The 15088-nt window shown below is 42.3% G+C and overlaps 1 protein-coding gene across 8 annotated transcripts in view; it reads left to right on the top strand.

Annotated features, from left to right (window-relative positions):
• TFDP2 (transcription factor Dp-2) overlaps nucleotides 1–7232 on the top strand; it is a 126630-nt gene extending 119398 nt beyond the window's left edge. For all 8 annotated transcript variants that reach the window (XM_045539366.1, XM_045539367.1, XM_045539371.1 and 5 more), the window contains 3 exons: nucleotides 1762–1928; nucleotides 6649–6754; nucleotides 6959–7232. In XM_045539366.1, the coding sequence (XP_045395322.1) occupies nucleotides 1762–1928; nucleotides 6649–6754; nucleotides 6959–7142 (457 nt within the window). In that variant the 3' untranslated portion in view covers nucleotides 7143–7232. The remainder of the gene's footprint in view (nucleotides 1–1761; nucleotides 1929–6648; nucleotides 6755–6958) is intronic.
• Nucleotides 7233–15088: the final 7856 nt, after the last annotated feature.

Here is a 15088-nt window from a genome sequence, read left to right as displayed (position 1 = left end):
TTCCCACTCATTTCTCTACACTATTGCTTCCCTGTCTGTCTCTGCATATGGAGATTCTGGGCCACTTAAATAAGAAGGCACATATACACACATGTACATACACAAAAGAAGAAGAGCAGTGAGCAGGAATTTTAAAACTATTTGATCATTGAGACTATGGACACAGTAAGAAATAGTAGAGGGCTGTGAAGTCAGCCAGATCCAGCTTTTTAGTCTTTTAAGTTTCTTAATCTCTCTGAGATCTCATTCATTCCTCCACAAAAATAAGAATTATAGTGTTTACCTTTCCAGTTTATAAAAGTTATAAATTCTTAAAGGACCCAGCCCAGTGGTCAGTAAATGGTAGCTATCTGAATTATTTTTCACACACTTGCAAATTTCTTACAAAAACATATGTCATGGAAATCAGAAACTCAGAAATAGTCTCAGAAATAGTCTCAGAAATCAGAACTCTAGAAAATGGTTAACATCTCTTCAGAAAAACAAACAAACTTTGCATTCTAGTTACTTGCTAGTTAGTCTGTTATTTTGTGTGGGGAAATTATAAAATTCTCTTCTTAGGTTAGCTTTTTAAGTCTAAAATGAGTGGCAGGAAAATCTGGGAACCATTGGCAGAGGGGAATTACAGACACTGTTCCCCCGAGACTGGGATCTGGTAACCTTTCCACCTCTTGGGTGGTCACTGACTCATGCCCTTTCTTGGCCCTCCTCTGCGTGGAGGCACGGAGGCTCTGAGCAGCTTGTACAAGCTCGTTATTCAAGACAGGTACAAAAACTCTGTCTTTCAGTTACTTTGGTGATGCAGTCTTTCCCCTTAATTAGCCAGGAGGCTTTCCCACGATGAGAATTAAATTTACAAAACCATCTGCTTTTAACAGATGCCTGAAATCATCACTGTGGCAGGCACCCACTTCACATTTTTTGTTTTTTTCTAATAAGTTGTTAATTTACTTTAATCACATTCATGTACTTCAGATCATTTAAATGTGGCATTTTGTTTCATATTGTAATTTTTGCCCTGATCTAAGATCTATCATAAAAAATATCCCTCACATAATTTTAAGAGAGGGAATTTCATGACAAGGTAAAACCCACCATTGTCACTGAACTCTGTTCCTGTAGGGTCAAGGCCTGTGGATGAAGGGCCCCAGGGCCTAGACTAGGAGTCCAAAGGCCTGAAGTCTTCCATTTTTGCTCATCTAAAGTGCGCTGTTGGGCACAGTGGCTCACGCTATTTGGGAGCCTGAGGCGGGAAGGATTGCTTGAGCCAGGAGTTTGAGTCCAGTCTGGGCAACATAGTGTCTCTTAAAAATATATATGTATAAAGTATGCAGTAGCTAACACTTGACTCATGAAAATGAAGTAAGCATTCAAAATGTTTTCTTTCTCAAAGCTAGTAGACCAACTCACAGTAGGGATATCATATTACTGAACTAGAAAGGGTTTTCTTTTATGGCAAAACTGTGACAACTTGGGAAAGTATTGGATTTAGAACAAAATGTCTTTCTCCTGTTTGTAACAGTATTAGAGCTAAGTTTATGGACTCCTGTTTGTCACAGGAATGTTGTTTTAATTGGAAAAGTGGTTTATTTGAGATGTCATTCCCCTGAATATAGCAGAATGACTCATAGCTCTAAATGGTAATAATTTCTAGGACTATAGTTGAAATTAGGCCCTCCTTCTGTTATTTAAAGTAGAGTACAAAACAATTCAGACCTCTCCAATACCACTGAAAACTCCATATTTTATTTTCTGATGCAGGTTTGAATATCTCTTTAATTTTGACAACGCTTTTGAGATCCATGATGACATAGAAGTACTAAAGCGGATGGGAATGTCCTTTGGCCTGGAGTCAGGCAAGTGTTCTCTGGAGGATCTGAAACTTGCTAAATCCCTGGTGCCAAAGGCTTTAGAAGGTTATATTACAGGTATGTTAACTGATGCTTTCACATGTTGTTCTGAATTAAATGTCAAACCCTAGCATGTTCTCACCTTTCTCATAGAAAACTATGACATTTTAGAAAGCCTGTGCTTGCATCACCAAATTGGGACTTTTAGCACTTTACATAATAAATTTCGGATGTTTTTTCAAAAATTAGATTATATGGGTTGTTTTTATAACATTATGAACTTTTACATCTATCCAGCATACATTATGTACATGTAAACAGGCTGACTCACCACTGAATTTGGCTCTTCAGAGATATCTCTTATCTGTAATTCCCAGTACCTAGCTTAGAGCCTAGTTAGAGTAAGCTAGTAAAAGCCTGATGAAAGAGTTTTTTAAAAATCCTCTCTCTTAGTGCCTTCTGAACACTTCAAGAGCAATTTTGGGCAGTTTACAAAAGAAAGTTGGTACACCCCACCCAGCTCTAATGGAAAACTTTGTTATGTCTATTATCTGCCCATATGTAAGATCAAAAATATCCTTCGATTAAAATTGAATTCAGAGAGGAGGATTATAGTAAAAGTTTAAATGTCAGAAAAAAGGGACAGAACAGGGTAAATATGGATTCATATTTGTGTACATTGTTCCTTCTTTACAGTATAATATCTCAAGTTGACTGTATTTACTGTTCTTCCTTTGTCTCTCCCCATCTTAAATTGTTTTTATTAAATCTTAAGTAGATATAAAACAATACTTACATATTTAGAGTCTAAAGAGTCACAACACAGTGGACACCTATGAATCCACCATCCAGCTTAGCAAAAAGAACAATCCCATCAAAGCCTACGGCACACCCACCCACGGTGCTGTGCCCTTCCCACCCCTTTAAATGGAACCACTCTCTTGAATTTGTTTTTTATCATTCACTTGCTTTTCTTTGAGATAGAAACAAATATGATAAACTGGAAACAATTAATTATTTACTTTTGCCTATTCTGACCCCTATAGAATATAATTATAATGATATATCCTTTGGTGGTTTGATTTTTTTTTTTTACCAACATTATATTCTTTAGATTCATCCACGTAACGTAACGTAGCTGTAATTTATCTATTTTTACTTCTGTGTAAAATTCCATTATATGAATATATCATAGTTTATTTGTTCATTTTACTGATAATAAACCTTTAGTTTGTTTTCAGTTTCTTGATGGTAAAATACAGTTGCATTGAGCATTCTTATACATGTACCCTAGTGCCCGCGTGCAAATCCATAGGTTGAAATTGTTGGGTAGGAGTTCAGTGCATCTTCAGCTTTACTAGATGATGCCAACATTTTTCAATTTGATTTTACCCAATTATACTCTCACCAGCAGAATAGAAGTCTTCGGTTTTCCCAGTCAGGTGGGTCTGAAATGTTTTTTAAAATTGAGATTTAATTTACATACCATAAAATATACCATTTAAAGTGTATGATTCAGTGGTGTTTTAGTATATTCACAAAGTTTCATAACCATCACCACTATCTGTTTCCAGAACATTTTTACAACTCCCAAAGGAAACCCCATACCCATTAGCAGTCATTCCCCGTTCCCCCATTTCCCACCCCCCACACCCACCCCCTGGCAACGGCTACTCTCTTCTCTGTCACAATGTCTATTCTGGACATTTCATATAAATGAAACCATGAAGTATGTGGCTTTTTGTGTATGACTTCTTTCACTTTGCATATTTTCAGACATCATCCATGCTGTAGCATGTATCACTATTTCATTTCTTTTTATTGCCAAATATTCCATTGTATGGATGTACCACATATTGTTTATCCGTTCTTTAGTTGGTGGATGTTTGGATCATTTTTAGTTTTGGGCTATTTTGAATGATGCTGCTGTAAACAGACTTGTACAAGTTTTTGTGTGAACATACATTTTTATCTCTATTGGGTGTATATCTAGGAGTGGGATTGCTGGGTCACATGGCAACTTTATCTTTAACAGTTTGAGGAAATGCCAAACTGTTTTCCAAAGTCGTACCATTTTACAATCCTATCAGCAACATATGAAGGTTTAATTTCTCCACATAATTTTTGACACTTGTTATTGTCCATGTTTTGAATTATAGTCACCTTAGTGGATGTGAAATGGTATCTCACTGTGACTTTGATTTGCATTTCCCTAATGACTTATGATGTTCAGCATCTTTTCATGTGCTTATTGGCCATTTGTATATCTTCCTTGGAGAAATGTCTGTTCACATCTTTGCCTTTTTTTTTTAAGAGTGCAATGGTGTGATCATAGCTCACTGCAGCCTTGAACTCCTGGGTTTAAGCAATCCTATTGCCTCAGCCTCCCAAGTCACTAGGACTATAGGCATGCACCACCACACCTGGCTAATTTTTTAATTTCTTTTACAAACAGGGTCTTGCTGTATTGACCAGGCTGCTCTAGAACTCCTGGCCTCAAGTTATCCTCCCTCCTTGGGGGCTAGGAGGGAGGATTACAAAGTGCTAGGATTACAGGCGTGAGCCACGACACCTGGCCCTTTGCACATTTTTTAGTAAAATTACTTGTCTTTTTATTATGAATTATAAAAGTTTGCAGCATATACTTGGAAACAGAAACGTAGTGTCTTGCATGTTCTATAATTTGAATATTTTTTATTAACTCAGAAATCTTCATGATTGTCCTAATTCCTGACAATGTTATACATTATGCCAAATATTTGAATATACATAAAAAGTGTTTTTGCCTTTGCTTTCCTTCATTTGTAAGTATTACCACCTAGAATTTCACATCACTTTTTAAAGGCATTTTACTATTAGTTCTAAGGTATATGACATCAAATATAAGCAAAATGGTAGCTTTAATTTTATTTTGTTTTATGGTTTTGGCCCTTTACACAAAACAAAAAAGTTTGTTGACAGGGATTTGGTTTCTGTTTGATCTTAGTTCTTAAATTGGCACCATCCACCTCCTGCATGATTGACCCCTGCTCCTCCTTGCCCCTCAGCCAACCTGGCCCACATCTCCCCCACCCCCTCTCCCCACGCTCTCTGGTGCGTGTCCTGCTGTTTCATTAGCAGCCCAGTTGCACTGGCAGGCCAGCAGGGTCTGAATAAAGGGCTTACTCAATAAATCACCAGAACTTTATTTTAGCTTATTCCCAGTGAAAAGGCTCAGGGCAATTAGGCAGGCTCTGTGGTTTTGATCTCTTTGTGACCTCATTTGCAGACTGGGATACAGACTTTCTAGTTAGTTCAAAGGAAGAAACGTGTGTCTTTAGTGTGTAAAGGAACAGAATGGCTCTTGGGTAAGAGTGTGAGAACCATTGTGTGGATTCTGCAATAATGTGAAAGAAATGTAAGCTTTTCAGATCCATTGTAAAAAGCAAATGTAACGTGTTATACTCACAAACAAGTAAATAGCTGTGTTCTGATAGATAGTTTCCATAGTTCTACATACTAATTAATGTTCACGGGATTCTGCCTTTAATTTCATTTTCTTGTACAGACTTATTTAATGTATTTAAAGTCTACTATTCTTCTTAGAATTGAAGTCCTTTTTTTTCACAGCTGCCTTAGTTAGCCTATGAAGAAAAAAGTTCACAAGACCATTCTAAAATTAATGTAGTCATTTAGTTTACTTTTTTCCTACATAGGAGTGGCCTCACACTTGGTCAGACAATGGCAGGATACCAAAGTTTCCAATCCAAGTACACATAGTTTCTTTCTTTCTTTTTGCACAGTAATTGCAAAAATATTTTGATTAAATAAAATAGAAGCTCATGTTGACAGATTACATTTTCTAAGTTATACATTTGGTCTTACAGTGGAAGTCAAAGAATTTCTTTTTATGAATATTTTTAATGTATCTACCACCTATTTTGTAGCCACTGTTGAAAATCACTGAATTCATTCAGTAACATTTAGATCTTATATGTTCCAGTTACTGCCTTCTTTGAGGTAACATTATAGATGAGGAGATCGGTATTAAATGAGTAAAATGGCAGTAAGAATGGATCAGTGTTGTCATAGGAGAAATATGGTATATGTATAGAAAATAAGATTGCATGGATATATCCAAAATATTTTCTGTAGACTAAAACAGTAATGTCTGCCATGTCCTCATTAAAAACGTGACCGCACATGACCTTTTAAAATAAGGGCTAGTTTGAATTATAAAGCAGAGGACACCAGGGAAAAACTTGTCAGGAAAAAGAATAGGTCTTTGATGAGTAATAGGATCCAGTTCACCAGCAGGCACTTGAAAAGACAGTGCAGTGGGGGTTTTGGGCAAGAATATGTCTGTCTGTCCCATAAGCAGGGTGTCCTTACCTAAGATGTTTCTGATTTTGACTTTCTCTTTACCCACTCCTGGCTTTGGCTGTTAACACTACACTCAAGGTCTTTGGTGTTGAGGACAGTAGGCATTCAGGATAGTACTGATCACTGTACCCCGTGAGCTACCCTCCCAAGGGCTTATCCAAGAAAAAAGAATAAATAAGAGTCTGTGATTATTTTAATTTGAATTCCTTCTGCCTATAATCTGTCTTCCTGTAGTTTTTTTCCTGCTCTTAGGTTCTAGAATTAATTTTTGTTCTTCCAAGAAGATGAAGAAACCTGGGTGGTTCTCAGGGCCGGAGACTTGTCTGGCTGTAATTAAGAACTTGTCCCTTACTTCTCTTTGCCGTCTTCAGACTGTAACAACATGAGCCATAGAACTTGGAGAGCCTACATTTTCTGTTTTCATTTTTTCCTTTAGATATCTCCACAGGACCTTCTTGGTTAAATCAGGGACTACTTCTGAACTCTACCCAATCAGTTTCAAATTTAGACCTGACCACTGGTGCCACCTTACCCCAATCAAGGTATGTATTTTTATCAAGGCTGGAAAAAGAAAACTACAAAGCCCTGGCTCTCTCTGAAGGAGCCGAGTTACTGTCAGCACAGATCCTGAGCAGGTTTGTGGCAGATCTTGCCAGGGGCACCTCCTTCCTATGTTTTTATTCCTATGTTTTCCAAAAATGTTTATACCACATTGATGAGCCTATGTGTTTTTAATTGTTTGCTAGTGTAAACCAAGGGTTATGCTTGGATGCTGAAGTGGCCTTAGCAACTGGGCAGTTCCTGGCCCCAAACAGTCACCAGTCCAGCAGTGCCGCCTCTCACTGCTCTGAGTCCCGAGGTGAGACCCCCTGTTCATTCAACGATGAAGACGAGGAAGATGACGAGGAGGATTCCTCCTCCCCAGAATAAAGACAGGAGAAAGCCTACGTTTTAATGTTTGATGCTCATGTGTGTTTTTAGTGTGAGCTCTTATTTTTGAAATGATTGCTTCAGTCTTTGCCTTTGTTTGCACTGTGTGTTCTGTGAAAACTAGAGAAACACAATAAGCAAATTAGATGAAGGCTGAGATGATTGAGATGAAAGTTAATGTAGTGTGAATGAAAATTCTGACCAACAGAGCAGTAGATCGTATCGCAAACAAAGCATGATTTCCGAGGAGATAGAGGGGAATACTCCCCAAAGAATTGGCAGTGTGAATGAAGCTCGTTTATTTTCTGTGAGGTGGGGTCTTTGTATTTCCCACACCCATGTAATCCTTCTTAGAATTGAGGTTGCTACAAGGAACAGTCCTTGACCATCATGCTTCTGAAGTTCCTCTCCCTCACCCGGGCTGCCTTCTACAAGGCAAAAATGAACAGAAAACATCCCCAGGGGGGACAGCTGTGCAGCGAGGGATGTGGAGGGCAAGCCTTGTGGCCTGGGGAGCACAGATTGAACTGCTGAACTAGTTGAAAGTCTAGTTGAGGTGCTTTATGCATCAGCTGCCTTAGACAGCTTCTAGAAAGGAGCAAGCGATAATTCTTAAGTACTTAAGCGACATTTAGAATAATTTATAGTAAAGCTGAAATTATCATTATTAGCCAATGCATTGGTGCATAGAATTTACTAGGGCTCCTTCTGGAAGCCAAAATAGAATAGCATTTCCATGTGCATTAAATACTTTGCCAGCACTGCCTTTTGCCAGCATTCTAAATCTGGAGTTTTACAGAGAAGGGAACTATATCTGTAGTTTTAATCAAAGCTATGCATTTCACACAGCTTTTTCATTTAAAATGAAACAAAGAAACAAATTCCTATGAGCAAATTGCTTGCCTACAGTTCCCTGCAGCAATTGTATGATTTCACCTAGTGTGCAATTTGTGAAAATGAACCAAATGTCATTACTTTTGTCTTAAAAGTCTATTTCAAGAATATGAACAGCAATGTTTTCTTGTACATGTCACCTTTTTTCACATTTTCAGTAATCAAAATGACCTTATTGGGTTTATTCCTGGGTAAATTGTATTCAAACTAACCTCATATTCAGTGTTTCACAGAAATATTGGAAAACACTGAACACCCCACAGCCTGGATGTACAGTAGTAGGGTGCACAGGGTGTTGTTTCACAGCCACTGGTGCCGTTAGAGATACCGCACTGGTGTACTCACAGTTACTTCTCCTCTGAATAGAGGAGTGTGGGATATCCAATGCCTTGGCCAGACCCCCAACTTAATTTCACATAAGGATACCTTAAAAAGGAAAAAATAATAATGGGAGAATTAACTCTAAAACTTTGACTTGAGTCACATAGATTTGTCCCAAGATTGTATGTCTAGCATCTGTGGGTCCAGCACTAAGCTTGGCCCAAGTTGATTCTTTTCTAAATCGCTTGGGGGAGGTACAGGCTCTGTCCTATTATGCTTCTTTTTTTTTTTTTTTTGGAGACAGGGTCTTGCTCTGTTGCCTGGCCAGAGTGCAGTGGTATCTTCATAGCCCACAAAAACTTCACAGTCCTGGACCCAAGTGATCCTCCTGCCTCACCCTCCTGAGTAGCTGGGACTATAGGCGTGCACCACTACAACTGGCTAATTTTTTTATTTTTATTTTTGTAGAGATGGGGGTCTTGCTCTTGCTCAGGCTGGTCTCAAACTCCTGACCTCAAGTGATCCTCCCACCTTGTCCTCCCAGAGTGCTAGGATTACAGGGGTGAGCGACTTCTCCCAGCCCTATGATGCCTTTTTAAAGCTCTACCTCCATGCTTACAGTGAGCTGGGGGGCAAAAGCTTTGGCTGGCTTTAAATATTTATTAAGGCCATAAAAACTGATCAACAAGAACATACAACTTTAGCTCAAGCTCCCATTTTGTCAGAAATAAGCCATAGTGCAGACTGTGAGTGTTCAGGGGGGCAGGGAGATGGAGGCAGTTTTTGGAGAATTATGCCTCAGCGTGAGTTCTGCAGCACACCTCTGAGACTGTCAGACGGGAGCAGTCGGGGACACTGCAGAGGCCGCAGCAGGTCTCCAGGGGCCTATGGGAGACATTTCTGACTGGAAAACCGCCAGCTGCACAGATCGGGTAAAACAGGATTTCTTTCCACACTGTCCCTGATGGGGCCGCCGTCTCCTTTACTAACCCCAACCTTTCTCAGTCTCCTTACTTGAGGGGAACCCAGCAGGGACCTGGAGAGGCCAAGAGTCACAGCTACCTTTGTAGTCTTCAGAATACTGAACTACAGGTCCCAAGATAACATTTCAAAATTTAAGACAGGTACATTAATTATAACCGTTCCTCTAACCAAATTGCAAAATCCTTGTTGGAGTTCTGGGAAACCGTTTTTTTCTCTACTCTCCATCTCTGCTGCTGCAGTGCTTTAAATTGATAAAATATGGGCCTAAAACATAAGGCAACCAAAGACTCCTATCCTCATTGGTGGCCCGTAGTTGGCCGTCCTGGCCACAGGTGTTTGGTAGGAAGTGGCCTCCGTTCCTCGGTGACGTGTCTGGGTTACTGCTGAGGACGTCTCACAGGGTGACGCCATCATCAGCAGTACGTGTTGCTGGTGTGAACCTTGCCTGGAAAAAACTCGGTTGAGATGTTTAGAAAGATAAATTCTCTTATTCTTCTGCTATGTCTCCTCTAAACATTCTGTGTGGGTCTAAAGTTCAGCACTGAGTCATCATCTCTTACATAAATCAAAGTGAAAAAATGTTAGGAAATTGTGGTCACAACATCCAGGCTTCTTTGTAGGAGTAGCACACTCCGGCCCCCTCCCCAGAGGGTGCTGGCACACAATGCGTGTTGCAGGGAGGCCTGTTCCCCTGCGAGGGTCAGTTTGGCTGTTACCCCTTCCAGTGGGTAGCGTCACTCAGTCAGTCAGTGCTTGCTTCACTTAGCACATGTGCAGGTGGCACCAGGGCCTATGTCTGGCCCGTGGTGGGAAGGCCAGCACCGCCAGGGTGCACAGCAGAGCTGAGGTGTCCCTTCACACGTCCCCACTGTCAGTCTGTCTCTCATCCACTCGCTCTTTCACGTGGTGAGAAGCAGTTTCCTGCAGTGTGTGCACATTGTGCCTCAGGCTCCTGGAAGGCTGGGGGAGAGGGCAGCGCAGGAGGGACCAGCACAGTGATCCTCCACTCCTGCCTGTGCCCACTGCCTGCCACAGCTGCAGCTGAAGGCCACGTTTGGTGTACTTCAATTTAATTCTTTAAAGAAGTGATGAGGTGAAAAATATGTGAGGTTTCTGCCATTTCAGCAGGATAAAAGAGGATACCTCCTGCCATTAGCAGAATGTACTCTGCCATATTTGAAAAGTAATGCCACAGTCCTCAAAAACAAAATAGCCCCTATCAGATAATTCTAATGGAGATTTTCACAAAGGAGTAGCTCAGTTTAGCCTTGCAAAGGTGTAACTGGGCTATTTGCTAAAACACGATTTTTTTGTTTTTGGAGACAGAGTCTCGCTCTGTTGCCCAGGCTAGAGTGCCGTGGCGTCAGCCTAGCTCACAGCAACCTCAAACTCCTGGGCTCAAGCAATCCTGCTGCCTCAGCCTCCCGAGTAGCTGGGACTACAGGCATCCGCCACCATGCCCAGCTAATTTTTCTATATATTTTTAGCTGTCCATATGATTTCTTTCTATTTTTAGTAGAGACGGGGTCTCGCTCTTGCTCAGGCTGGTCTCGAACTCCTGACCTCAAGCGATCCTCCTGCCTTGGCCTTTCAGAGTGCTAGGATTACAGGCTTGAGCCACTGCACCCAGCCAAAACCACACTTCTTTTTGGCTACTTGAGTACTAGAGATAGCAGAGTTGCTCCAAGTATAGATGTGAGTTAGGCCCTGGGAGAGATGAGAGAGAAACCTGTTTAGCTTCACAAATGATTCATTTCAAGAGCCCTTTAAATACCTGTCAAGTTCCCTCCCCTAACAAAGTGAGCTGTCCCTACCCAATAAATCTGTGAGGTCCTGCCCAGAACTGTGCTGCCTTAGTGGTAAGTATGAGTGAGGGTTGGACAGTGAGTGTAAAGATTGAATCCTTCGTTCAGGAAGTATGTGAGTACCTACTGTGTGCCAGGCGTGGGGGAGAACAGCGACAGCCCTGTCATTCTGCTGGGGAAACATGATCACAGAGAACGTTCAGATTGGTGAGTGCTGTGGGAACAAGAGCAGCGTAGTGGGCAGTGGGGGGAAAGCCGCTTTGGCTGGGAGGGGCCTGGGAAGGCCCCTCTGAGAAAGTGACTTTTGTCCTGAGCCAGACAGTGAAAGGACAGGTGTCTCTATACCTTCTTTTTTTTTTTTTTGAGACAGAGTCTCACTTTGTTGCCCAGGCTAGAGTGAGTGCCGTGGCGTCAGCCTAGCTCACAGCAACCTCAAACTCCTGGGCTTAAGCGATCCTACTGCCTCAGCCTCCCGAGTAGCTGGGACTACAAGCATGCGCCACCATGCCTGGCTAATTTTTTCTATATATATTTTAGTTGGCCAGATAATTTATTTGTATTTTTTTAGTCGAGACGGGGTCTCGCTCTTGCTCAGGCTGGTCTCGAACTCCTGACCTCGAGCTATCCACCCGCCTCGGCCTCCCAGAGTGCTAGGATTACAGGCGTGAGCCACCGCGCCCGGCCCCTATACCTTCTTAACAAGCCACTCAATGCCATAACATGCACGTGGAATCTCTACTAAGTTCCAGAGGCCCTGCAATTCCAGTTTTAAGCATACATGTTGGAATCTGTTAAGGAATTTTTAAGACCTAAAAGAATACCAATCTTAGCTACCAGTGGTACTAACTCATGAGCTTCTCATATTAGCTTCATTACCTTCCAACTAAACCTACACAGTAGAAAAGTGATTAGAAATGGAGAACTTTTCTACACGTTTCCTAAGTTGTTGGAGACATAAAGATCTGTTTTTATATGGGATTCGTGCAAGATCGTCTTTATTCTGCATATGGGCTGGCTTCAGTGCAGCTGAAGACTAGACTGGCTCAGAACCGTTTTCCTGCACGGGTTCCCCATATTCATGCACCCAAAGCAATGGTCCCCACACACTGGTGACCATTAATATGTATTTTTCAAAGACCCACATTGTGTGCCAGGAGCCTGCACCCTGCCATTTGAATGACCCTCAGAAATGTGCCTCCCTGCCCTCGAATTCACAGTTGATAACAGTGTTTGGTTAAACTTCCACTCAAGCCAAAAATGCTGTTACTCAAAAGGAAAAAGCCTGATATCTGCATAAGATTTTTACCTTTAAAAAAAAAATCAAGCTAAATGCCTAAACTATAAATCTAAATATATTTAAAATATAAATTATAACATTTCTCAGGAAATAATCCCTTTACATAACCAAAATGTCTCTGAAAAGTTATGCTTAGATAATCTCTGAGATCCAGTTTTCCCACATTTGTCTATGTCCACAATATGCTAAGGAAGAAAATGTTGGGGGACACAAAACTTTGACCTTATGTGTGTGCCCTGGGAGTTTCTGACAGGTACAGAAACTCATCTGGTAGGAGACACCCATTCACCGTGGTGTTGGGACAGGAGAAAGTATGTTCATTGATTATGTGTATGATGTGCAGCAGCTGTTCTCTCAGACAAGGCAAAATCTTGTTCTTACACAGCCTTTGCTTGACAAAAAAAAAAACCTGTAGAATTCAGTGCGGTCATGACCCCTTGCAGTTCCAGCAGATTAGACTCTGGCCCTCACCGCTAGAGCTGTGCTGGGAGCCAGCATAGCTGCAGCTTAGGCTCAGGCTCACCCGTCTCCACCACGGGAGGGAATGGGAGGGAACATCGCTTCCACCCTGCTCGTTTGGAGACGTGAAACAAGCCGTGAACTGGACCTGCCTCATGCCCCTCTGCCTTCCTGGCTGAGGTAGAGTCTGCACCAAGCCCCTGGCTTCCTCCCGTGAGGGCTGCATTGCCTCCTGTAAACCACGCCCTCTGCACATTGCCAGACGGCTTTTGGATTATCAGTGCTCTGTCACCAAGTGCCGAACAGCTCAGGAACAGAAGTGGGACTCCTCTCCCAAGCCCCGGCACGAGGCTGTGGTGGCAGCTGTGGGCCTCTCTCAACTCAGAAGACCCCAGGTTTAGACAGTCACAGCAGGGAGGAAACTCACTCCCTCACAGGCGGAGGCTCACGGTCATCGGTAGGAGCTGGAGAGGTTGGGTTACCCATGGGCCCTCTGTCCCACACCAGCTTGTTTCCGTCCATGTCTGTTTCAGCATAACAAGGAAACTTCCCCAGATCGTGTTTGGATTTAAAAACCCATCACTTTGTCATATTTCACTTCATACCCACCATTTGTCACTTAGCGTCCTTCACCATGCCAGGCATCCCATAATAACAAATGGCCTGATAATTTTGCTTGTTCAGATTGGGGTCAGAGATTTTTTTTCAAACTAAAAGGTCACTGACAACCCAGCTACTTTTCTGCTAAAAGGCTTCTCTGAGCGTGCTGTAGTTCTGCTTTCCTAGCAGTGCCGTGACAGGGTCAACTTCAGTGTCCTGAAAAGTGGAACCACCAACTAGCCAACTGCACATTGGCTGCTCAGGAGGCCTAAGCTCCGGGGACCACGTTTCAATACTGTGAGTTCCTTCAGGTATTTTGTTCACCACCACCACCACTCTTGGCTTTTGGACAAAAGGGGGAAAAGGGCTGTGAGCCCAAATCGCCAAGTTGTTCATCTTTTCATTTGAAGATGCTTTGATTTGATCATGTGCCGCTAGGTTTTATTTCCAGAAAATATAGTTCTGCTTTTTTTTCTGCATGAAGGATACATCGTGGTGCCACATGCTTTAAGCAGTTTGAGCAAGAGAAATAAGAGGAAAATGTAAACACCATGTCTGAGTTGCCTAATGTAGATTTTCCTCTATTAGATTGAAGTACGTAACCTAATATGGTATATTATTTTGTAGTCTCTCAAACTTTGTAAATAAATACCATTATTTTTATATGCAAATTTTATAGAAGAACTATTTCTGTATACTTAATTATTCCTGGATTTTCTGAAATTGCTTCCAATAGTTGATGGACAAATCCTAAGCAGTGTTCCACCAAGGGTAATTCAAGGACCGCCTGCTGTGGAAGTGACGGGGAGTTTTAGGCTTTTGCATTCCTAGGAACCCATCCAGACGCTCAGTCAGCAGCTCTGAGGGTGGGGCTCGGGAAGCTGTATTTTTAATAAACTGTTTTTTGTCCATTAACGTGTGAGCATCTTTGTCCATCCTGTAAGATTAAAAGAAGGAAAGACAAAGCATCTGAAATGAGTGTAAGTTGTGCCTGAGAAAAAAATGTATCAGACTTTTATGATTTGAATGAACTGTACTATAGGAAAAAAATAGTTTCAAATAATAGTCTCATAATTAGCAGCTGATGGGGGGGTAATGGATACTGTGGTGTCTGCCCCGATCTGCCCCTGCTTAGGCCTGGGACCCTCCTTCCCCAGCTGAGCACTGCCTCCCCCCACGCTCTGCTCCTCCCCAGGGGCTGCCCACCTGCAGCCATGTGGGGGCAGGAGGGCGCAGCCTCCTCACCCCAGTGCTGGGTGTCTGAAGGGCATCCCAGCTTCAGAGGTCCCGTGGAACGGGCGGGGGGCTCTGGCCACTGCGCCAGCTGCGTCACGGCTCGCCCGCGCCCTCACTGCGTGGGCGCTGTTCCCAGGAGCACTGCAGAATGTGCCACCTGCACCAGTGCCACAGGGCAAATATGCCAGATATCTAAGGTTGCTTTAAAGGTCACTTCAGAAGATAACAGCACAGGCCGGGCGCGGTGGCTCACGCCTGTAATCCTAGCTCTGGGAGGCCGAGGCGGGTGGATCGCTCGAGGTCAGGAGTTCGAGACCAGCCTGAGCAAGAGTGAGACCCCGTCTCTACTA

Source organism: Lemur catta, chromosome 1 (assembly GCF_020740605.2).
Source record: "Lemur catta isolate mLemCat1 chromosome 1, mLemCat1.pri, whole genome shotgun sequence".
NCBI classification, from domain to species: Eukaryota; Metazoa; Chordata; class Mammalia; order Primates; family Lemuridae; genus Lemur; species Lemur catta.
Note: the sequence above shows the minus strand (reverse complement) of the source record. Positions and strands in the feature narration are given on the sequence as shown.